A 22,555-nucleotide genomic window follows, 5' to 3' on the forward strand; every position below is an offset into this window, starting at 1 on the left:
ATTAGTATATCAGGGCGTATAGCTGCGATCTCGTCTGAGTGGTACGATGACAGAATTCGTCAGGTTCCCGCTCAGTGGCCACCGGCTTTGCCACCACTGCCGACCCACCCGCCTGACCACACCGCACCAACACATCCCCCATCGTTTGGTGAGTATGTGATATTGAGGTGATAATTTATGTTGCCACATGAATGGTCCTTTGTTACATTTTATTCTCAGGTGGAACTAAACCACCGACTGCAGGCACAACTGTTAAGCCCCCTGCCGCCACCAAGCCGACGACTAAGCAGGTAATATTATATTTTTCTTATTCCTTGTACCTGCCACCTGATATTCAATTAAGTAATCATTTTTAATCTTCATCAGTGTTTTGGCCTACATTTTAGTAATTTATTTACTCAGCATAGACCATGCGCTGTGGACCTATGCGGTATATTACTTTCTGATTTACAAGATAATCTTTTGTGACTTTTATTAATAACATCCTTTTAATATAGCCGTGGCCACCTGTATTGCCAACTCAACCGAATAAGCCAGCTCAACCTGTCAGCGGCGCATGTGGAATCAAAAATGGCCCTACGGTACGTTTATGTTTTGAAACGACAATGTCTATAAATATACGCGAGCTTTCAAATGTCATGTTATCTTTTTTTAAGTGCTCTTTAAATGCATATTTATATTAAGGTTCTCTTAAAGTGCAGTTCACTTCTTATCTTAAGGACGTGATCAGTGCATCTAAATACAATCTTAATTCAGCGGTTTAATCTAAAACATTTGTCTTGTTTGTCATGACGTTTGTTCCAAGGAGATTTTTAAGTAGTCTTCCGTGAGCCTCAGGTTTAAATTTAAAGCTTCAAGCAGTATCTACCTAATTATACATGTCGAAGCCAAATCGAAATTGACATCAAATTTCTTGACAAGTTAAAGAATGCTCTAGAAAAACCCAGTTTCATGTAGGGTACCTACTTATTGACCGCATCCTGTGCTGGTGTACCTACTCAAATTCCAATTAATTATCAATGACATTAATTCATACCCGGCCTCTCGAATTGTAAACATCTAGGTATTTACTGATCCATTATAATCGACTTCACGAATGATCTGAAACTTGACGTGTGAAAGATTCTCTTAAGATGAAGACTACTCCGAAAAACTGCTCGAGATCACTCAAAATATCCAAAAGCCAATTACATACTTATATATGCATTTTTTAGATCTAAAACCAGCTTTTATTAAACAATATTATTACAGACATACGGAACGCAAGATGAAGAGCGCATCGTGGGTGGTCACAACGCAGACTTGAACGAGTGGCCGTGGATCGTGGCTCTCTTCAACTCCGGTCGTCAGTTCTGTGGCGGATCTCTCATAGACGACAGACATGTTTTATCTGCAGCGCATTGTGTAGCCCAGTAAGCTTTTCCTATATAATATACTTAAGAGGATTCTTATGACGATATGTATGTAGATTAATCTATACTTCTATACTATTATATAAAGCTGAAGAGTTTGTTTGTTTGTTTGTTTGTTTGAACGCGCTAATCTCAGGAACTACCGGTCCAAACTGAAAAATTCTTTTTGCGTTGGATAGCCCCTTGTTCGTGGAGTGCTATAGGCTATATATCATCACGCTATACCCAATAGGAGCGGAGCAGTAATGGCTAATCTCAGGAACTACCGGTCCAAACTGAAAAATTCTTTTTGCGTTGGATAGCCCTTTGTTCGTGGATTGCTATAGGCTGTATATCATCATGCTATGACCCATAGGAGCGGAGCAGTAATGAAACATGTTGCAAATACATACATACATAACATCACGCATTTTATCCCCGAAGGGGTATGCAGAGGCGCAACTAGGGCACCCACTTTTCGCCAAGTATGTTCCGTCCCATGATGTGATAGGGGGCGAGCCTATCGCCATATCGGGCACAAATTCCAGACTCCGGGCTGATACTGAGCAGAAAAACCCAAATATCACTTTGCCCGACCCGGGATTCGAACCCAGGACCTCAGAGCGCTATTGTACCGGACATGCAATACAACTAACGCCACCGAGGCAGTCCAAGAGTCGAGTATGTTGCAAATACGGGGACAATTTATTAGTTTTGAGAGCTTCCGTTGCGTGCGCTGCGTAAACGGTTAAAGTTATGCAACAATGATGTATGACGGGATTGTTCCTCTTAAAAAGTTCTAAAAAAATATATTATAAAACAAAGTCCCCCGCTGCATCCGTCTGCCTGAACGTCTTAAACTCAAAAACTACCCAACGTATTAAGATGAAATTTGGTATGGAGACAGTTTGAAACCCTGGGAAGAACATAGGCTCCCGGGAAACTACTACTTTTATAATGGAAAACTTTAGCCTGAAAAACTTTATAATGCGGGCGGAGCCGCGAGCAAAAGCTAGTTTGATATAATAATCAAGCAATAGGCACCAATTAGATTTCGAGAATATTTTAATTTCAGAAGGAAGTTAATTATTACATTTATTACAGCATGACATCATGGGACGTAGCACGTTTGACGGCGAGGCTTGGAGACTACAATATTCGTTTGAGCACTGAAACTCAGCATGTAGAGAGGAAGATTAAGAGAGTAGTGAGACATCGCGGCTTCGATATGCGTACTTTGGTAAATATTTTTTGGTCATTTCAGACTATAGGAGATTTTCTAGCGGGACTCGTAAATATGGTGGCGAGGTTGGTTCCAGAAATTCAACATCTTCCACAAAGTCTTTTTTTTGTTATAACTTCTATTATTTGACTATTCATAAAATGTCATCACTAGCCAGGTATTAGCTCAATTCAATGCAAAATAATTGTGTTCTTAAATATTGAAGAAATTCTAGAAAACACTTTGTGTGCGTCACAAAGTAAACATTTTAGGAAGCCTTATGCTTTTAGATGAATCACTATTCCATACTATGATGTGCTGTAAAATAATATTTAAAAGTAACGTGATTATTTTTTAAATTGTCATTACACAATATCCTTCATTTGTATGCCTACAAGAGAGTAAAAATATGAATTATATTTCCAGTACAACGACGTGGCTGTACTTACACTGGATCAACCGGTAACCTTTACAAAGAACATTCGACCTATTTGTCTGGCGAGCGGCGGCCGTCAGTACTCTGGACAGACGGCCACTGTCATCGGATGGGGAAGCTTACGCGAGAGTCAGTATTTACTGTTGTAACCTGCTACCTTTATACTAGACCATATTTAAAAATCCTTGCAAATTTTAAAACAAAATCCTCCACCGAGTCTATTTGTTTGAAATAAATTCAATACATACCAAATATACCTCGAAGTTATTTAGTATGGAGATAGTTTGAGACCTTAAAAAGGACATGGGTAGTTTTATCCCGATAAAATATATATACATAGCGCCACTTTTATCCCGGAAATACTATCACGTGTGCGAAATCGCAAACACAAGCTATAATATAATATTTTACTTTGCTGATAATCGTGTATATCATACGGTATTGCTGATCACCTTGACCCAGAATTAATATAGTATCAACATTAACAATCAATTTCAATAAACAATCCGAATAGCTACCTCCCGAATTCGGATAGACAGCGCAAATGTGCCGATCACACTATAATTTGGCACGCTTACATTCATGGACGCCGCCAAGATTAGTTTTAAGGAGGTGCATTTGCATCTACGTATTATACTACATAATATATTTAGGCTTTTTTTATTCAAAGCCCACGGGTTTTGGAAAATGCTTTATCATGAAGAAATCTCTGTGGTCGATAGTTCCCATTGTTGCAGATTTATTTAGTGACATTATTTCTGGTCAGGGGGGTGCACGTGCACCTACTTGCACCCCCTCCCGGCGCCCATGCTTACATTTGACTTATATTGATTGGTTTATTCTTGGTATTGATTCGACGTTAGCGATATTGAAAGTGGCAGATATTATTATAGTTGAAAGGCATATATAATTTTCTTTTTACGTTGTTAGGTGGTCCTCAGCCTTCTGTACTTCAAGAAGTGTCCATCCCGGTGTGGTCGAACGCGGAGTGCCGCCTCAAGTACGGCGCGGCGGCTCCGGGCGGCATCGTCGAATCCATGATTTGCGCGGGCAAAGCTAGCATGGACTCCTGCAGTGTCAGTATAACATGTATTACAAATACTATAGTATAAGTCATATAACTTTATACATGTGTATGATAGGTACAATCAGCAACAAAAGTACATATACAAATTATAATTTCAAATTGCCTTTAGACTTTTGAGACCTTATTAATATTTTTTTTTTATAAACTTAAAAGGTTTGATTTTATTATATGTAAGAAAAAAATTTCTTGATTAAAGTTAATATGGAAAAGCGTTTTGAAATTATGATTTTTTTCAGCTACATTTGTTCATAAGTTCAAATAGATAATAATTACCATAACATCTAAGCGAGACATTTTGATATCAGTATGACTGGTGGCCAATTTACATTAGTTTTAAATTTAATTGTAATTACTAATTATATTTTCCAGGGCGACAGCGGTGGCCCATTGATGGTCAACGAAGGAGGAATTTGGAACCAAGTAGGTGTCGTCTCTTGGGGCATCGGATGCGGTAAAGGGCAGTACCCGGGCGTCTATACCAGAGTCACATCATTCTTGCCTTGGATCCAGAAAAACTCAGTTTAAACAACAATATTAATCGGATAATTAAAAAAAAAAACACGATAAAACATAAACTTAATACATTCATTTCAAGATGTCTGTACAATTACATTGAGAAAGCCAACCCGAATCTTGCCTTTCTCAATTAATTGATATATTTATCATATTTCTATGCAAATTGTGCCAATTTAGTTAAGGTTCTCTATTAAAATTCGTAATGTTTTCACAATGTTTTTATTTATTATTTCCTGTATACAATCTGTTACAGATATAAATAAAATGAACACTGATTATTATATAGTTAAATAAACAACAACGAACATTGATTATATAAATTCATAGCCTATCAAAATATCAATACATATTGCATCCACACAATAACATTATGTACACAATAGTTTAATAGAATTATATATCACATTAATTGACTATAATATTTGCGCAGCATAATATGGTGTGCATCACAACATAAACTCTGGGGGTCCGTTCCTGAGGAGGGAGACACAGAGAACGTATATAATAAGCCACGTATTATGTTTACATATTCGGAATACGAATGTACGACACGATGTCGGATCGGTGGCGGTTGAAAAACAGCAGCCTGGCGACAATTAGTATCAATGGAAAAAAAATCAATTGGGTTGGGTGCTTAAAAAAACAAGTGCACATTGTTTTTGATATTAAGTAAAGTACGGCCGCTCTAGGTTACCTGGGGCCTTATTCTTTATCCCGCATGTTGTTTTGACAGTGCGTAACAAGCACGTAACACAACGCGTCATGTTTAGGACTATAGAAATTTGGCTTACAGAATACCATTACACGCACATTTCTCGAAGATAACATGACACGGCCGCGTAACGCGTTTACACTATCATACAGAATAAGGGCCCTGCTTCAAATAAGCAAAAAAAAAATTTCTATGGACTAACAGGTAACGAGAGAAGTATTTATTTTTGTTTTCGAGGTGAAAATGCATTTTTTTTATCCGTGCACGGCAAAGTGACCCCTCTGCCCCTGATGATAAGTGGAATAGGGTCCAATGGAATGTCGACTGACTGACACAGGTTGAACCCGGAACGCGATACACTTACGTGCGCGATTATGGCGGGTTTTAACAAATTTTGTGCGGTCGTCATCCGGGTGGATATAAAATATATCCTACTATCAGCAATTACGACTATCGCCCAAACTTACGCTAACTACGCGGTAACATATTGGGCTTATATACACCCTAAACCGGCATACCAATCAAAACTCCGCGGTGGCCTACTTCAGCGCATGAGATTCGGATTTGGGTTACTTTGGGAAAAATTGCCTAACTGACACAACCATAGTGATCCATAGATACCAGCCCTCAACTAATGGGAGCTTAGAAGCCTCCGCAAGAGATACACCTAAGCTGGGAGGCTAGCTTCACTTAAAGCTAGCCATATTATAGTAGTTGTATCATACGTTAAATAATCATCTCACAAGTTTATAAGTGCTGGCTTGTTTAAAGTAACCCCACAAGTAAATATAGCATCCACTTTCGTTGATAATGCGCAGAAAGGTACTTATTTGGGTAATAATAAGGTGTTATAATGATTTATTTTAATTAAATTACGTACAACATAGCCTGACGATACACGATGAAATCCTTGTTCCGTCGTAGCGCGGCGAGTCCCCAAAATTAAATGTTCATATAATATAAGTATTTGAGAGACATATACACCGCGATAAGGGATCTATATGTCGAAATTGGATACTTGCAGTTGTTGCAAAATGTTGCGAGCTGAAACACACAAATAATTAAAAATATACTTATCAGAGCAGGAATGTGTTGGTAAACATTGGATTTTAAATATTATAACGCTAAATTATATACTTAATGGATAATAATTATTCACTACATTGAACAATGCAACTTGACGACAGAAATGGGCATTGCGGTAATACGTACTAAAACCAATTTTTCATTGTACGAGAAACCTACTATCTAGTAACATCACGCGACAACCGCGGTACATTTGTCTCATAAAAAAACTAAACAAATATTACGATAATCTCACCTTGGAAATATCCTGTATCGTGCAAGTCATCTGGAGTAGGCACAAAAGGTGGTTGGACACTTAGCTGATTGTCCCAGTCTATGTTTCGGAACAAGGGCATGTTTCTAACTTGTGCCGCCGCCGGCCTCTCCTGCGGTTCCATAGTTAGTAATGCTTCTATGGCGCTGACAGCTTCTGTCGAGAGGGCTTCGTCGTCTTCAGGCCATTCGATATCTATAAATAAGTAAAAAAATTAAGGCTGAACAGACATAAAAAAATATTACGAATTGAGTAACCCCCTTTTAAAGTCGATAAGTTTATTAAACGGTTTTATTAAACGGTTTTATTTAGCTCACCCCGTTTGTTTGTTTGGGTCAAATTTAGTAATTGAAATTTAACCCTCTTCCCGTTAACCGATTGATCTGAAATTTGGTATACGCCTTAGATTCTGGTGACAATACAATTATCCATATTCAATATTATTGTGAATCCAAGATGGCTGCCGCTACAAGATGGCGGACAACTTAGTTTTTTTCAATCCCATCAATATGGATATCAAATGAAAGGGCTTGTTAAGTAGAATTCAGTGCACTATACAAAATCAAAATCAAAGATGGCCACTGCTACAAAATGGCGGATAATGTAGTTTTCAATCCCATCAATATGGGTATCAAAATAAAGGGCTTGGTAAGTATAATACAGTATACTATACAAAATTACAATATGAATCTCCCACCCAAGTGAAGATCTGGTATCCTGTCGAGGACTGTGTGGCGTTAGGGTGGCTAAAAATGATACCTCGCTAGGGGTACACCACCCAAGTTAAGGTAAAAGGTAAAAGCGCGCCGAGAACTGTATGGCATTAGGGTGGATAAAAATGATATGTCGTTAGCGTTTTCCCCTCAAGATTCAGGCACATCTTGTTGTACATAGCCTTGCCCCTCCTCTATTGGACCTCTGGGGGGTCGGTCGACCGTAAAAATGTCCAGTCCTCGTGGGAACAAAATGGTAACAACAAATTCTACAAAAAATAAAAACACAAAAAAAGCAGAAAAAAATACAAAAGACACAAAAAAAACAGAAACACTAATACCAGCTGATATCAATAAGACTGGGGGCTTACCAGCAGAATTAGAAATATTTGTGGGAGCAAAAGTCATATTGCAGTCCAATATTGACGTTTCAAATCGTTTGGTCCCTATTTCGTCGAACTCAGATGTACGCAACAGACGTACCTTCGGTTCGAATCGACTTTGCAAGAGACGGCGTACATCTTACACACCCGAAAGCCATACAGTTTCCAGCCAAGTTTAATTACGGGACGGCTGAAAGACGAATGTTGCCCTTAATATTGTCTAGGGCTTCTACGGTGCATAAAATGCAGGGCAGCACTGTGGATCACGCCGTCGTATACTTAGGCGCTAAACTATTTGAGGAAGGCCAAGCCTACGTTGCTCTTAGTAGAGTGAGATCTTTGGAGGGATTACGTATTGAAAAGTTTGACTGCAATAAACTAACAGGCAAGAAACCTTGCAATAATGAGGCACTCAACGAATTGAATAGAATGAGAAATAAAAACTAAAAACTTAAAAATAAAAAAGTAAAAAAAAATTTTTAAGTTAAACGGTTTTATATTGCAGATAAATGTACTAAAAGCTAAAAAATAATTTCATGGATACAGTCATGGGTACCAATATGTATACATTGTTATATTTTCAAAATAAAGTAACTCGTAACCTACTCACTTTCTGGAAATATCTATGGTCACATAAATTCCTAAAAATGCAATATACATTTATGTAAACACCTATGACAAAAGATGTCATTTTTGAAATATACAAATTTTAAACATATGCATTGATTAAACTAAAATAAAATCGTGGGGCACGTCCACTTTAAATGAATTTTGGATGACCTTGGGATTAACTGTATCATATTCATTGAATAATGAAATGATAACTTTAAGATAATCTTTGATAGTTTTAGATATTGGACGTGCCCCACGATTTTATTTTAGTTTAATCAATGCATATGTTTAAAATTTGTATATTTCAAAACACATCAATGCTAAGTAATTAACAAAATGATTTTGGATTGTTTAACATTTAAAAAAGTTATTTGAAAAATATATTATACGATTTGATGAAACGAAACTTACTTCGTGATAGTATGTTGTTGAAGACTGCATGAGGTGTCTCATCGTTGAAAGGCGGCACGCCAGTCATGAATTCGTAGAGACATACGCCCAGAGCCCACCAATCCACGGGAGGGCCGTGACCTTGTCTAAAAATAATACATAATATTTTGTTATTATTTATTATTAATACTAAATTTTAAATATTAAGCGCACTTGCGAAAGCAATAATGAAAAGTTAAAGGGAATTATATTATCAACTTTTTATAAATCTGAGAATAATTAATGTTCAATGTATTACATACAACATTAATAATATTATATTATGTATGGAATTTAATATAGGTAAATTTGTTTTAATAGACACTGCAATAACTTACTTTAGTAGTAATTCAGGTGCTAAATAATCTGGAGTACCCAAAATTCTCTGATCCGATACCTGGTTCCCTCTCCTGACACTTTTAGGAGTTCTGTATGGTGTGTGTGCTGTGGCTAATGGGGTTTTACATAGTTCTGTAGGGGATCTGCTGCCTTCACCCTAAAAAGAAACAACAAATTATCAATATTACAGGGTAAAGTATTCCAATATAATCTATACTATTATATAAAGCTGAAGAGTTTGTTTGTTTGTTTGAACGCGCTTATCTCAGGAAATACCGGTCCAAACTGAAAAATTATTTTTGCGTTGGATAGCCCTATGTTCGTGGAGTGCTATAGGCTATATATCATCACGCTATACCCAATAGGAGCGGAGCAGTAATGCCTAATCTCAGGAACTACCGGTCCGAACTGAAAAATTCTTTTTGCGTTGGATAGCCCTTTGTTCGTGGAGTGCTATAAGCTATATATCATCACGCCATACCCAATAGGAGCGGAGCAGTAATGGCTAATCTCAGGAACTACCGGTCCAAACTGATAAATTCTTATTGCGTTGGATAGCCTTTTGTTCGTGGAGTGCTATAGGCTATATATCATCACGCTATACCCAATAGGAGCAGAGCAGTAATGGCTAATCTCAGGAACTACCGGTTCGAACTAAAAAATTCATTTTGTATTGGATAGCCCTTTGTTCGTGAAGTGCTATAGGCTATATATCATCACGCTATGACCAATAGGAGCAGAGCAGTAATGGCTAATCTCAGAAACTAGGAGTTTGAACTGAATAATTATTTTTGTGTTGGATAGCCCTTTGTTCCTGGAATGCTATAGGCTATATATATCATCACGCTATGCCCAATAGGAGCGGAGCAGTAATCGCTAATCTCAGGAACTACCGGTTCGAACTGAAAAAATATATTTGTGTTGGATAGCCCTTTGTTCCTGGAGTGCTATAGGCTATATATCGTCACGCTATGACCAATAGGAGCGGAGCAGTAAGCATGAAACATGATGCAAAAACGGGGACAATTTATTAGTTTTGAGAGCTTCTGTTGCGTGCGCTGCGTAAACGGTTAAAGTTATGCAACAATAATGTATGACGGGATATTTCCTCTTAAAAAGTTCTACAAAAATATATCATAAAACAAAGTCCCCCTCTGCATCGGTCTGCCCGAACGTGTTAAACTCAAAAACTACCCAACGTATTAGGATAAAATTTGGTATGGAGACAGTTTGAGACCCTGGGAAGAACACAGGCTCCCGGAAAAATATATAGCGTGACTTTTATAACGGAAAACTTTAGCCCGAAAAACTTTATAACGCGGGCGGAGCCGCGGGCAAAAGCTAGTATTTTTATAATAATACTCATGTTTAAGTTTCTTAGCGCATAGTTCAGGATAATTTTGACATAAATAAAACCACATACTCGTCTTTAATTCTGCTAATATTGTGCCAAAAATCATAACAAATATTTTCGGTTTTTGTTTTCAGATTTTTTGATAATTTTCTAGCTTAGTTATGGCATGTATGTAAATGTATTTTTGACTGAGAGTATGATGTTGCCAATCCCACAAATTCACTTCTTTGAATGTAAAATTAAAATTACTTTTTGTTAATATTTATTTTGTTCGAAACTGATTTTTTATTTTATTTTAGTGTTATCAAGAAGACAAGTAGTATATGGTTTAATTTATAGATAGAATTTCAAAATGGCCATGTATAACATTGTTATAACTATGATCATGTTAAACTCCATCATGCATATAATATTCTTATACTTATATAATAATATATACTTGCTTTGCTCAATCGTCTAGTTGGGAATATTTCTAAGCTATTTGAAATATGCTTGCTAAAAACTATTGATTTTTCTTGAATGCTTGAAACTGGTACATCATCTTTGGGAAGGTTAAATCTAGTCTCTTTTAGCCTCTTCTTGGATTCTTGCGATTTATTATTCGACACTGGTGTTGAGAAAATTACTCCAACATTAAAATGATGACTGTCGTTCTGTGAAACCCATCTGAAAAAAAATTGATTTCCATAACTTGATTAAATGTGCTGTGAATTATGTTAAACAAAAAAATATTTATATGGTACTATGTGAAATCAGTCATAGTTTTTAAATGATATAGTTTTATTCAAAATATACGAAAATAAACTTGTCTTAGAACTTAATTATCAATCAATATAATCAACTAGTAATTAAATTTAATTTAGTATCATAAATAGTTACCTCTTTTTCAAGACACCTTTTAATGGATTTTTGCGTCGATCTGGTGTTGGGTGAATGGACATGCGTTTTGGCGTGTTTTGACTGAGCTCTAACGCCATTATTTCCTGCGTGAGTCCACTGTGGTTGACTTTTGATTCTAGAAGGCTGGCCACACCAGTGGGCGTGTCACCATCGCAATCTAAAATTCGCTTTCTCTTCTTAGCTCTGAAACTGAATTCAACAAAAAATAATGTTATCGCTAGCGTATCTTCAAACCCTCAGCTTTGACTTTTAAGCCATGGGTTGGCAAAACAAAAAAGTCATTTTTTGCCATTGCCGAGGTTTTCTCTCAGTGTCATATGCTTGTGCTTTCATAGCAAATGTCCACCCGGGCTGTGGGTAATATTAAAAACATATACTTAATAATAAAATGTCTGACTTAAAATGTTAAACAAATATATATCCAAATTACCTAGGAATCCTTTTCAGAGACTGTCCCCTACATAATGGCGAAGTGGACTGATCATGTTGAGAATCCGAAAAGGCTGCAGACTCTGCCACAGAGGAACCAGTGTTATTGCTCATATCTGTTGACTTGCTGCTCCTAGAATTCTTTGAGCTTTCACATGTGTGATATGAACTGACAGAATCTGAGCCTGAGTCGTGAGTCTGTGGAACAAAAAAAAATTATAAAATGTATTGTCAATTCTCTTTATTTTAAAGGTTTTTTTTTTTAATTTTTACATATATATATTCTTTAAAAAATCATGCATATAAAATGATGAAGATGGTGAAGCTCAAGACCCAGGGCACCGACGGTCAGGGATTTAAAGTAAGGAATCTTCTCAAAATGTATTATTTATTATTATATACAATTTAATGATACGAAAAATGAATACTCACATTATCATCTAAATTAATGCTTTCGGCACTCATAAATGGATGAATTCCAGACAACTGTGAGTGATCGAGTATTGGTGAATTTTCTGAAGCATGTGGGCCACCAAATAAACCCCTCAATTTAGCTGCAAACATTTTATTATTATTATGATATAATATATCAGTGATTTCATTTATTTTAAGTACAATATATAATATAATTATTCTCCATTCCCTTATCCTATAAAACAAGACAAAAAAAAATTATTTGTCTGATTGTATTACATTATATGCCAGTATTTAAAATAATATGCAAATATGAAAGCCATGTAGAACTTTGAACTAAGAAGTTCTGTTTGGCAATAAACTGTTCTCATCTTCATGGGAATCTAGATATTGAGTCTTATAATTGATCGTAAACTAGCCAGATTGCCAGCGCAATCTGGTTCAAACATGGATGCTTGCACACTGTTACTTGAAATCACAAATGGATAAATTTAGTTAAAAACCCTTTCAACTAAACAAGGTTGTACTCGTCCCTCTTAGTTCATCAAGAAGGTTCTTACAAGTATCGGTTGAAACTGCAGAATTTTGCATGCTATCTCCACCGCCTGAGCCAAATGACAAATGTGAAGTTAGTGATAATAGTTGACCAGGTGTCCTCATATTCAAACTAGGTGTACAGTTGACAAAGTCAGATATCTCCAAATCTGCAAACAAAACCACTTTTTGATATTATCTCTAGTTTCACTATTTGTATTAATTTATGCTAAAAATGCAGAGAGAGGTGTGACAATTTATTGGATATTTATTAAAATGGCTGAAACTGGTGTACCATAGTGGATATAGACTCTTATTCTAAAATTTGTATTCAATATAAGCTATTCTCTGCCTTATTGTCACCTTGCAAGGTCCACTATGCTTAGATAAAATAAATATTGAAAACAGTGATACTTTAGGCACCTATCCCAACGCTGACAATTAATGAACAGAGAGTATAGCTACAAGGAATAATTTAGCAAGCATCAAGATGTAAGTGTATTATTTTCATAGTTTTGTCATTGGACTATTGTAAATAGTACAAGCGTAATAAGCGATTGCTCCCACTGCATTAGACAAGGATCGTTGGGAGACTTGGCAAGTAGTCTGACCATATTGTTCAACAAGTATTATCTTTGATAGCTCATGTCGCTACAACGAAGTAATGGAAAGAGTTGTAGCTGGCAGTGTGAACAGTTGGCAATCAACAATTTTATGTCTCTTATTCATACAAGATCTAAAGCTATTTTATGTTTAAGTAGGACAAGACAATTTGAAATTCTGAAATAAATTTAAAACTATAATTATGTATAAAGTTAATATTTTTGACACCTTCATAGTTGCTGTAAGAAAACACACTATACTTGCCTCTATGTATCTCAATTTTAGATAATCCGAAATCTGTCAGCTTTACATGTCCAGTTTTTGAAATTAGCATATTGTCTGGCTTGAGATCCCTGTGCACTATATTATGTTTGTGCAAGTAGTCTAGAGCCAATGTGACCTCGGCTACATAAAAAACAGCCATTGATTCTTCAAGGAATCCATACACACCCAGCAGAGACTTCAAGTCACCACCAACCATGTATTCCATTACCTGAAATTTTAAAATAAAATCCAATTTCAATATAGAAAAATAAAATAGGAACTTGGGACTACAAACTATGAATTTAACTATGCAGCACAGTACAACTGTGACATATTAAGGTATTTTTATTAAGAAATAAAATATTTAGGGGAAAAAAGGAACTAAGAATATAAAATAAAATATCTTCATTTAAAATACTTAAGACATGCATTCATTCAGGTGTGTAGATTACACAACACAACAATTTCTTAGGGATAATAATTGAAAACTGGAGACCTCAGTTATAGACATGTCTTAATTTGTTATCTCTAACACTTACCAAATAAACAGATGAAGTAGACTGCAGGGAGTAATATAAATGGACACAGAAAGGACTCCTCGATAATGCTAGAGCATTACGCTCTGTCACCACTTGAGTTACCATGTTCTTATTTATCATATCTGATTTTTTCATAACTTTGATGGCATACATTAGCTCCGGGTTGTTCTTTTTGTGGGCAAGAAATACTTTTCCAAAAGCACCACGACTTATCGGCTTCACTATTGTGAAGTCGTTGATATCTGGGGCCTAAAACATACACACACACCATTTACTGAAATATAGTGTTTAAGGAATAAAACGCCGTGGAACTTTCCTAAAATAAAGTTTTATCCAAACATGCACCTTTGTTACCACATTATCGCTATTGGCATTTATTTTTTCTAAAATTGTGTGGCATGTAAATTCATCCTCGGCCTTAGATTCGTTGGTAGACATTTTTCCTTAATTATATTTAGCTACTTATTACAATTTTCAGTACATTATTCATTAGTCACCAATATTTCAAAGTTTCAAACACAACGAAATCGCAACTCGTAACTAGTACCAGTGACATTCTTTTTTTTTGTTTGATTTCCTCCTTAAGGAGAAGGCAAAGGCTCTCAGCCATACAGCCTAGTCAGTCTGTAACCAGAGAAAAATAAACCCACTTACTACAGACTAGAGCCACAACAATTTATTGAATTGAACCATGGAGTTAATATATACTACGTACACCTTGAACCCTCAGATTGAACCACAGACTACCACTGTAGTGTTACAAAGACAATTTTTTTATGATATCCAAAAACGGTCTTTATTTAACAAAAATTTTAACCAAGATAATTTGTATATATCTGGGCAGAATTATTAAAAACGAGCTTATTGAAATATATCCTTTAATTTTTTATTTTACTTAAAATGAACGCTTTCAAAATATAAATGTTGCTACATTGGAACGCATCCAATGTAGAAATCATTGATTCATGATATTTTTACTGATTGATGTCACATTTCACTGTTGACTGTACTAGTCTAGTTTATTGGTCTCTGGTACTAGGACATACGAAATACATACATTTACGTATGGTCGAATAATAATTATCTTTAATTAAAAGTCTGTTCTCAGATTTCCCAGTAAACTGTTTTTGGGGGATTTTCCGATTAGTGCTAATGCTTGACTATGTGCAATTCGTATATTTATATACTTATTCGAATATGTACATGCTGCTTTTGATTATTAAACTTAATTACGACTTTTACTGTATACATATTTGTAATAAAATATACAGTGAAAGCAGCAAAATATAGTGCACCTCACAATACTGCGATACTTACAGACTTTCGTAGGATAGGATCCTTGGAAGATTCTTGTCGACCAATATATCATTTATTATTCTATTAGAGACAAAAAAGGGAATATAAATATGTGCAATACATTCACACGAATTTTATTAAAAAAAAGTTTAAGGGTTCACAAAAGAAATGAACACAAAAAAATATTTAGTCATCAATCCTACAAGCCGTTACACATTCATTAAATGCTTGAACCATAGCAGAGCACACCAATGGTTGATGCGGATTATCTTCGTAACATTTAATAATCTGCAATCATGCGAAAACAAAGAGGCTGAGAAAAAATTAAGAAATTGAAGGTATTGCACACACTAAGTTCTATCGAAAACAAAATTATAACATTCAGAATAACATTGTAACCTTAGCTCTCCAATCAAAACATGGTTTAATTTTTTGAATCTTTTTGTGAGTTATTTCAGGAGGCTGGAAAATCTGATTTGCACTTTTAATTTTTTCATCATACTCTGCTTCGACAATTTGATTAATTATTTGATGTTCCCTTTTAAGATTTTCAATTCTACGAGACCAGTAACTTATGTCATCTTCTGCATTAGATTCTTCTTTCAAATTCTTATTAATTCCCTTGAAAATAATTTCATCACCAACATCCTATAATAAAAGCGATATTTTATCTATTACGGCTTATGCGTTTGTGAAAACAATAATTTATATACCTATAAGTAAATTAGTGCAACCCTACTAATTTAATTATTTTTTTACCGGCTGCAACCTTTCTAATCCCATAACATTTTCGTTTTGAATAGAATTATGAATAGCTAAAGCGGAATTTAATTCAAATGTATTATCAAAACTAATGCGTCTAGTATCTTTACTTGTAAATGATCCCATGCCAAATTATTTCGATTTTATCATGCTAAAACTTAATTTAGAAATTGTTTGACTGTTATTAATCTTTTATGTCACTGTCTTATCATAAAAATAAAACTGCAAAAAGATCTTGTCCACATTGCATGTATATTCTGTGACTAGCTTTTGCCCACGGCTCCGCCCTCGTGATATAGTTTTTTCGGGAAAAAAGTTTCCGTTGTAGAAGTCACGCTTTATATTGTTCCGGAATAGAAAGTAGCCAAGTAGTATGTTCTTCCCAAGGTCTCAAATTAATCCATACCAAATTACATCTAAATCCGTTGGGTAGTTTTAGAGTTTCTCGCGTTCAGACAGGCAGACTGATTAGGCAGGGAACTTTGTTTTATAATATATATTTTTTAACTTTTTAAGAGGAACGTTTTCATCAATCATATTTATTTTATAACTCCGTTTACTTAGCACTTGTTATTACTGTCTTGTTCCTAAGGGTCCTAACGTATATATACCCTACAGCCTTCCCCGATAAATGAGCTTTCTAACACATTTTTTTTTTCTATTCGAACCTATAATTCTTGGGATTAGCGCGTTCAAATAAAAAAAATAAACCGCTTTATATAATTGTATAGAATCCAGGAAAAAATCGCTATATATTTTCCCGGGATAGAAAGTAGCCTATGTCTTTTCCAGGGTCTCAAACTATCTCCATACCAAATTTTATCAAAATCTGTTGGGTAGACATTTGTGACTGGGGTCTTTGTTTCATAATATACTTACTTTTTGGTTTTTTTCTAAAAAGAACGATCCCGTCGTTCCTAATTTTTATATAACTTTAACCGTTTATGCAGCATACGCATCATAAATTCTCAAAAGTAATAAATTTTCCCCTGTTTTGCAACATTTTGCATTACTGCTCCACTCCTATTGTTCATAGCGAACATAGGGCTATCCAACACTAAAAGAATTTTTCAGTACGAACCAGTAGTTCATGAGATTAGCGCGTTCAAACAAACAAATAAATAAGCTCTTCAGCTTTATATGATAACTAGCTTTTGCCCGCGGCTCCGCCCGCGTTATACAGTTTTTCAGGCTAAAGTTTTCCGTTATAAAAGTAGTAGTTTCCCAGGAGCCTCTCAAACTGTCTCCATACCAAATTTCATCTTAATACGTTGGGTAGTTTTTGAGTTTAACACGTTCAGGCAGACAGATGCAGCGGGGGACTTTTGTTTTATAATATATTTTTTAGAACTTTTTAAGAGGAATAATCCCGTCATACATCATTGTTGCATAACTTTAACCGTTTACGCAGCGCACGCAACGGAAGCTCTCAAAACTAATAATTTTTCCCCGTTTTTGCAACATGTTTCATTACTGCTCCGCTCCGATTGGTCATAGCGTGATGATATATAGCCTATAGCACTCCAGGAACAAAGGGCTATCCAACACAAAAAGATTTTTTCAGTTCAGACACGGTAGTTCCTGAGATTAGCCATTACTGCTCCGCTCCTATTAGTCATAGCGTGATGATATATAGCCTATAGCACTCCAGGAACAAAGTGCTATCCAACACAAAAATATTTTTTTCAGATCGATCTGATAGTTCCTGAGATTAGCCATTACTGCTCCGCTCTTATTGGTCATAGCGTGATGATATATACCCCATAGTACTCCACGAACAAAGAACTATCCAACACAAAAATATTTTTTTCAGTTTGAACCGGTAGTTCCTGAGATTAGCCATTACTGCTCCGCTCCTATTGGTCATAGCGTGATGATATATAGCCTATAGCACTACACTAATAAAGAGCTATCCAACACAAAAAGAATTTTTCAGTTCGAACCGGTAGTTCCTGAGATTAGTCATTACTGCTCCGCTCCTATTGGTCATAGCGTGATGATATATAGCCTATAGCACTCCACGAATAAAGGGCTATCCAACACAAAAAGAATTTTTCAGTTTGGACCGGTAGTTCCTGAGATTAGCCATTACTGCCCCGCTCCTATTGGGTATAGCGTGATGATATATAGCCTATAGCACTCCATGAACAAAGGGCTATCCAACGCAAAAAGAATTTTTCAATTTGGACTGGTAGTTCCTGAGATTAGCGCGTTCAAACAAACAAACAAACAAACAAACAAACAAACTCTTCAGCTTTATATAATAGTATAGATGTAGATATATATAAATATATATATACCCTATTGGCTATTGGGTTTTTGTTATCAAGAAAATGTTTGTAACATTTCTTAGTATACACAGTGAAAGTAAAATCGTAAGTGGTCACATTGGTTGAAACTTCATCTGCCAACTGTCATTAACTGTCAAGATACTCCGTAGGCAGGTATCTGCTAGTCTAGTTTATTGGTCTCTTCTAGGTACTTCAAGGTATTAGGTATATCGTATATTCGACGAAAATTGGATTATCATAATAATAATTATAATCGAATATAATTAATTTCTCTGTGGGTCAGTGACATAAAGTTGTCTATAAATATATTATATTCTAGTATATGAAACTATAGTATGTACCTAATATTTACTGTTGTGTATATGTAGTAGTGCTTATCAGTGCTTATGGGGTTTAGGCATTAATTGATAATAAGTGCATTCATTTATGCTTCATAAATATTCCTTGTCATTAAGTAATGTATATTGCCTAAGTAATTTTGGTACAAAGTGGGTCGTCGTTTCTGATAGTTATGTCGCTTTACGACGATCTTGATACTATAAAAGCTCGGACAACAGAGAAGGTGGCCGGTTGGTCTTCTGGTATAAAGTTACTTCAATCACAGTTACAATTGAAGAAAGCGGCTGTAACACAACCCAAACGAGAGGCATTAAGGCGTTCTACGCAGGTAATATTAGGGGTCATTTTGACATTGCGTCAATAAATTAAACCACGTACTTGTGTTCACCTTTGCTAACATTGAGCCAAAAATCATTCATAAATAAATTCAAGTTTTTTTTTAACATCTATTAATTTAGTGGGATTATGGTGTGCGTTTGTGTTATTGTATTCCTGTGCTGGAGGTGTGATCTCGCTCCAACAAATCTGAAAGTAGAACAAATGACTGTAGGAAGTGAAAAATTAAATAACTTATTATTGATATAAATTTTGTTTGAAATTAACACTTTTTTATTTTACATCTATAGTTTATGTAACTCGTAGTATTAATTTCATGTGGACGAATATGTGGTTTCATTTAGTAACACAATATGAAAATGGTCTTTTATAAAATTATCTTACTAAATAAAATAACATTTTAATTTATAAAAGTGTAGTTTTCACCAGTAATATTTTATTTGACAGGTGTTGACTCCTGTGATAGATTTAAAAAGCAAGCAAAAAGATGATGATGAATCAAATTCTAACAGCCCAAAGAGGCAACCAAAAACATTAACAGCATCATTAAATGTTCGTGATTTTGACTGGAATGTGGCAAATGAATATGATCCTTTGTGGCCTAATGATTATGAAAAAGTTGCTAAAGGTTGGTATATTCTATTGTAAGCAGTTATTAAGAACAAACCCAATCAGTTTGATGTAGGGTAACATACATTTGAAAATATGAAATAAAATAAAAAAAATATTAAAAATTAATAATTAAATTTAAAAGATGAACTTGTTAACATTTTACAATATTTGCAATTTGTACTAAAATAAATTAATTTTATAAATCATAAGTATTATGTATTTTCAGAAATACAAGCAAAAAGATTACAACTTGATGGTGCTGACCGCAATGATAGGTCAGAAAGAAAACGTAAAAGTAGATTTGGAGATGATGAGGATACTATTCCAGAAAAAACACTTGTACCTATGGTAAGAATTTAAATTTACTAATAAATTGTACTATAATTTTCTTGTGACATTTGTATGAAACTCTTTTCCTGGATAAAAGTGTATATGTTAGTCCAGGACTTGATAAATCTTATTGCTAAAGTTTATATAAATCATTTTAGCAATTTCTGTGTTTACTCCTTCCAAATATCTGAACATATTCATAATATTTATAATATTAGTTTAGTAGTGACTAGACACTGTATTTTATCTGTTGTTGTTATTTATTAAATTCTTGATATACATGATCTTCAGAAAATTCCAAATATATTAAGTATCTGATGTCAATCATTTAAGTTGATTTTATTCTTCATAGAAACCTAAATATATAATATACAAAAAAAAACAAAATGTTATCTATGTTTGTTTTACACTTGGAGGATTATGGGTTTTATGTTACTGCAAATTTTACTTTCTAAATACATGTGAAATAATTATAATTCATTCACTGTAACATTTCTGCTTTTTTACTATATGAAAAGATACCCATCTCAATGTATGTATTATGGAAATCTTTCCGATTCCAGCAACCAGAAGAGGAAGAAGCTGAAGAGATAGGTAAACGTGCTGCTGGTGTTGCCATAGCACCACCACCTTCCCTCACTGCTGGGACTTCATCTCCACCAACACCAGCTGTTTCACTACCTATATCCAATGCAAGTCCATCTCCATCACCTGGATTCTCAATCGGAGGCTACGGTGCTAGCTCTGTTGCTGCTAAAATAATGGCCAAATATGGATTTAAGGTAAATATTGAGCTCAAACTTGGACTGATGGCAAAATAGTGAATTTTTCGTAGTTTAAATAATACTTTATTGTTTATAAAAGATAAAGTTTAGTTCTAAAAATAAGTTAAACCAATATAGTAAATTAACTTTATTTTATTTTTGACCATTACACCTGCCCATAAACCCTTCAAATTTGTATTATTGCACTAGTTTATAAAATGTTATCAATTTGAGATTCTGGTCAACATTACACATAGATAAAATTATTAAGTAAAGGATAATAATTAATAATATTTAATTGATGTGATACAGGAAGGCCAAGGTTTGGGTAAAAAAGAACAGGGTATGTCAGTTGCATTGCAAGTTGAGAAAACGTCAAAAAGGGGTGGCCGCATTATTCATGAAAAGGATGGCAATGTTATGCCACCACCAGGCTTTGCTATGCCTACATTGCCTGGACCAGGTAATTTGTTAAAATTTTATATATTGATATACCGCATGTTGCTCGCCATTTTGCCCTTATGCAAGATGTTTTCCGGGATAAAAGTCTCATTCTGCATTTTTGGATTTCTAGCATTATGGTTTACAAAATGGCTTACTTTACAGATTCTCCAAATGCTGCTTCAAATTCACCACAGCTTTCTAAACAAGAACCATCCATCACTGAAATAATGAAATCGCCAAGCAAAGTTGTTCTATTGCGGGCAAGTATCACATTATATGTATTTGGCTGCTCAAGTCTGCTTGGCTGTATATAAGACCATTTGTGCTTTTACAATATAAACATATTGGTGACATACACCTTATAAAAATTGGTTTAAATTTTTCATACAATATTTGCCTTACATTATTTATTACATTCTTCAACTTTCTAATATTGTCACCTAAAATAATTTAAATTAATTTCCAATAAAATTAATATGATAGAAAGTTCAATTTGAAGTAATTATAATTCTATAAGCTTATATGGTTCCTATGTTATAAATTTCTAGAATATGGTGGGTCCAGGCGACGTGGATGACGAACTTGAACCAGAAGTGAAAGATGAATGTAACACCAAGTATGGAGAAGTAGTCAAGGTGTTAATATTTGAAATGCCAAATGCGCCCTCAGATGAAGCTGTAAGAATATTTGTAGAATTCAAACGAATAGAAAGTGCGATTAAAGCTGTAGTTGACTTGAATGGCCGGTTTTTCGGTGGAAGACAGGTTAAGGCAGGATTCTATAATGTTGAAAAATTTATTACTCTGCAGTTGACTGAATAGCAGTGACAGAATTTATAAGGGTAGAAAATATAAAGAAAATTATACTGACCATATAGTCGTTTTATTTGATTCAAAATATTTTTCACCAACGGAGGCGAAAATTACAGATCACAATCACGTGGTAGGTAAAGTAAAGAGAAATAAACAAGGTAGGGAAAATGGGAAAAAGCAGAAGTAAATATCGATTACGAAATAAAGCAACCTTGGAAATGGCAGTTGTAATATTTTACCTTTTGTTATACGGAAAATTCTCGTATAAATTAGCCTTCATACAATTACTGAGAGTTTTTATATAACTTCGCTCGCTTTTTATAACAGCGAATCGGAGTAAATGAGGATTTTCC

At 34.9% G+C, this 22,555-nt stretch overlaps 3 protein-coding genes across 6 annotated transcripts in view; 2 read left to right on the plus strand and 1 right to left on the minus strand.

Annotated features, from left to right (window-relative positions):
• LOC115448357 (trypsin-1) overlaps nucleotides 1-4,861 on the plus strand; it is a 26,521-nt gene extending 21,660 nt beyond the window's left edge. For both annotated transcript variants that reach the window (XM_037442649.1, XM_030175767.2), the window contains 8 exons: nucleotides 6-148; nucleotides 220-290; nucleotides 498-581; nucleotides 1,252-1,412; nucleotides 2,496-2,631; nucleotides 3,040-3,178; nucleotides 3,980-4,125; nucleotides 4,506-4,861. In XM_037442649.1, coding sequence (XP_037298546.1) covers nucleotides 6-148; nucleotides 220-290; nucleotides 498-581; nucleotides 1,252-1,412; nucleotides 2,496-2,631; nucleotides 3,040-3,178; nucleotides 3,980-4,125; nucleotides 4,506-4,661 — 1,036 coding nt within the window. In that variant the 3' untranslated portion in view covers nucleotides 4,662-4,861. The remainder of the gene's footprint in view (nucleotides 1-5; nucleotides 149-219; nucleotides 291-497; nucleotides 582-1,251; nucleotides 1,413-2,495; nucleotides 2,632-3,039; nucleotides 3,179-3,979; nucleotides 4,126-4,505) is intronic.
• On the minus strand, nucleotides 4,858-16,499 carry LOC115448355 (serine/threonine-protein kinase greatwall). Of its 3 annotated transcripts, XR_003939097.2 has the most exons (14): nucleotides 16,272-16,499; nucleotides 15,912-16,160; nucleotides 14,217-14,465; nucleotides 13,678-13,906; nucleotides 12,837-12,980; nucleotides 12,295-12,416; nucleotides 11,864-12,060; nucleotides 11,413-11,622; nucleotides 10,977-11,199; nucleotides 9,179-9,336; nucleotides 8,823-8,947; nucleotides 6,686-6,898; nucleotides 6,245-6,408; nucleotides 4,858-5,126 (listed from the first exon to the last, which is right to left on the minus strand). XR_003939097.2 is itself a non-coding variant. In XM_030175764.2 (13 exons), the coding sequence occupies exons 1-13, from the start codon at nucleotides 16,398-16,400 to the stop codon at nucleotides 6,362-6,364; spliced, it is 2,295 nt and encodes a 764-aa protein (XP_030031624.2). In that variant the 5' UTR covers nucleotides 16,401-16,499; the 3' UTR covers nucleotides 5,904-6,361. The 3 variants fall into 3 exon arrangements, 2 of the variants coding, with proteins under 2 accessions (XP_030031624.2, XP_030031625.1); XM_030175764.2 differs by lacking the exon at nucleotides 4,858-5,126 and having other exon boundaries at nucleotides 5,904-6,408; XM_030175765.2 differs by lacking the exons at nucleotides 4,858-5,126; nucleotides 15,912-16,160; nucleotides 16,272-16,499 and adding an exon at nucleotides 14,562-14,789 and having other exon boundaries at nucleotides 5,904-6,408.
• Nucleotides 16,500-18,688: 2,189 nt separating this feature from the next.
• LOC115448367 (splicing factor 45) lies at nucleotides 18,689-22,262 on the plus strand. Its single transcript, XM_030175778.2, has 7 exons — nucleotides 18,689-19,232; nucleotides 19,688-19,868; nucleotides 20,079-20,200; nucleotides 20,746-20,964; nucleotides 21,259-21,409; nucleotides 21,553-21,650; nucleotides 21,939-22,262. Exons 1-7 carry the CDS (start codon nucleotides 19,077-19,079, stop codon nucleotides 22,209-22,211), a joined length of 1,200 nt encoding a protein of 399 aa, XP_030031638.1. The 5' UTR covers nucleotides 18,689-19,076; the 3' UTR covers nucleotides 22,212-22,262.
• The last annotated feature ends 293 nt before the right edge of the window (nucleotides 22,263-22,555 follow it).

Source organism: Manduca sexta, chromosome 25, assembly GCF_014839805.1.
Source record: "Manduca sexta isolate Smith_Timp_Sample1 chromosome 25, JHU_Msex_v1.0, whole genome shotgun sequence".
Classification (NCBI taxonomy): domain Eukaryota; kingdom Metazoa; phylum Arthropoda; class Insecta; order Lepidoptera; family Sphingidae; genus Manduca; species Manduca sexta.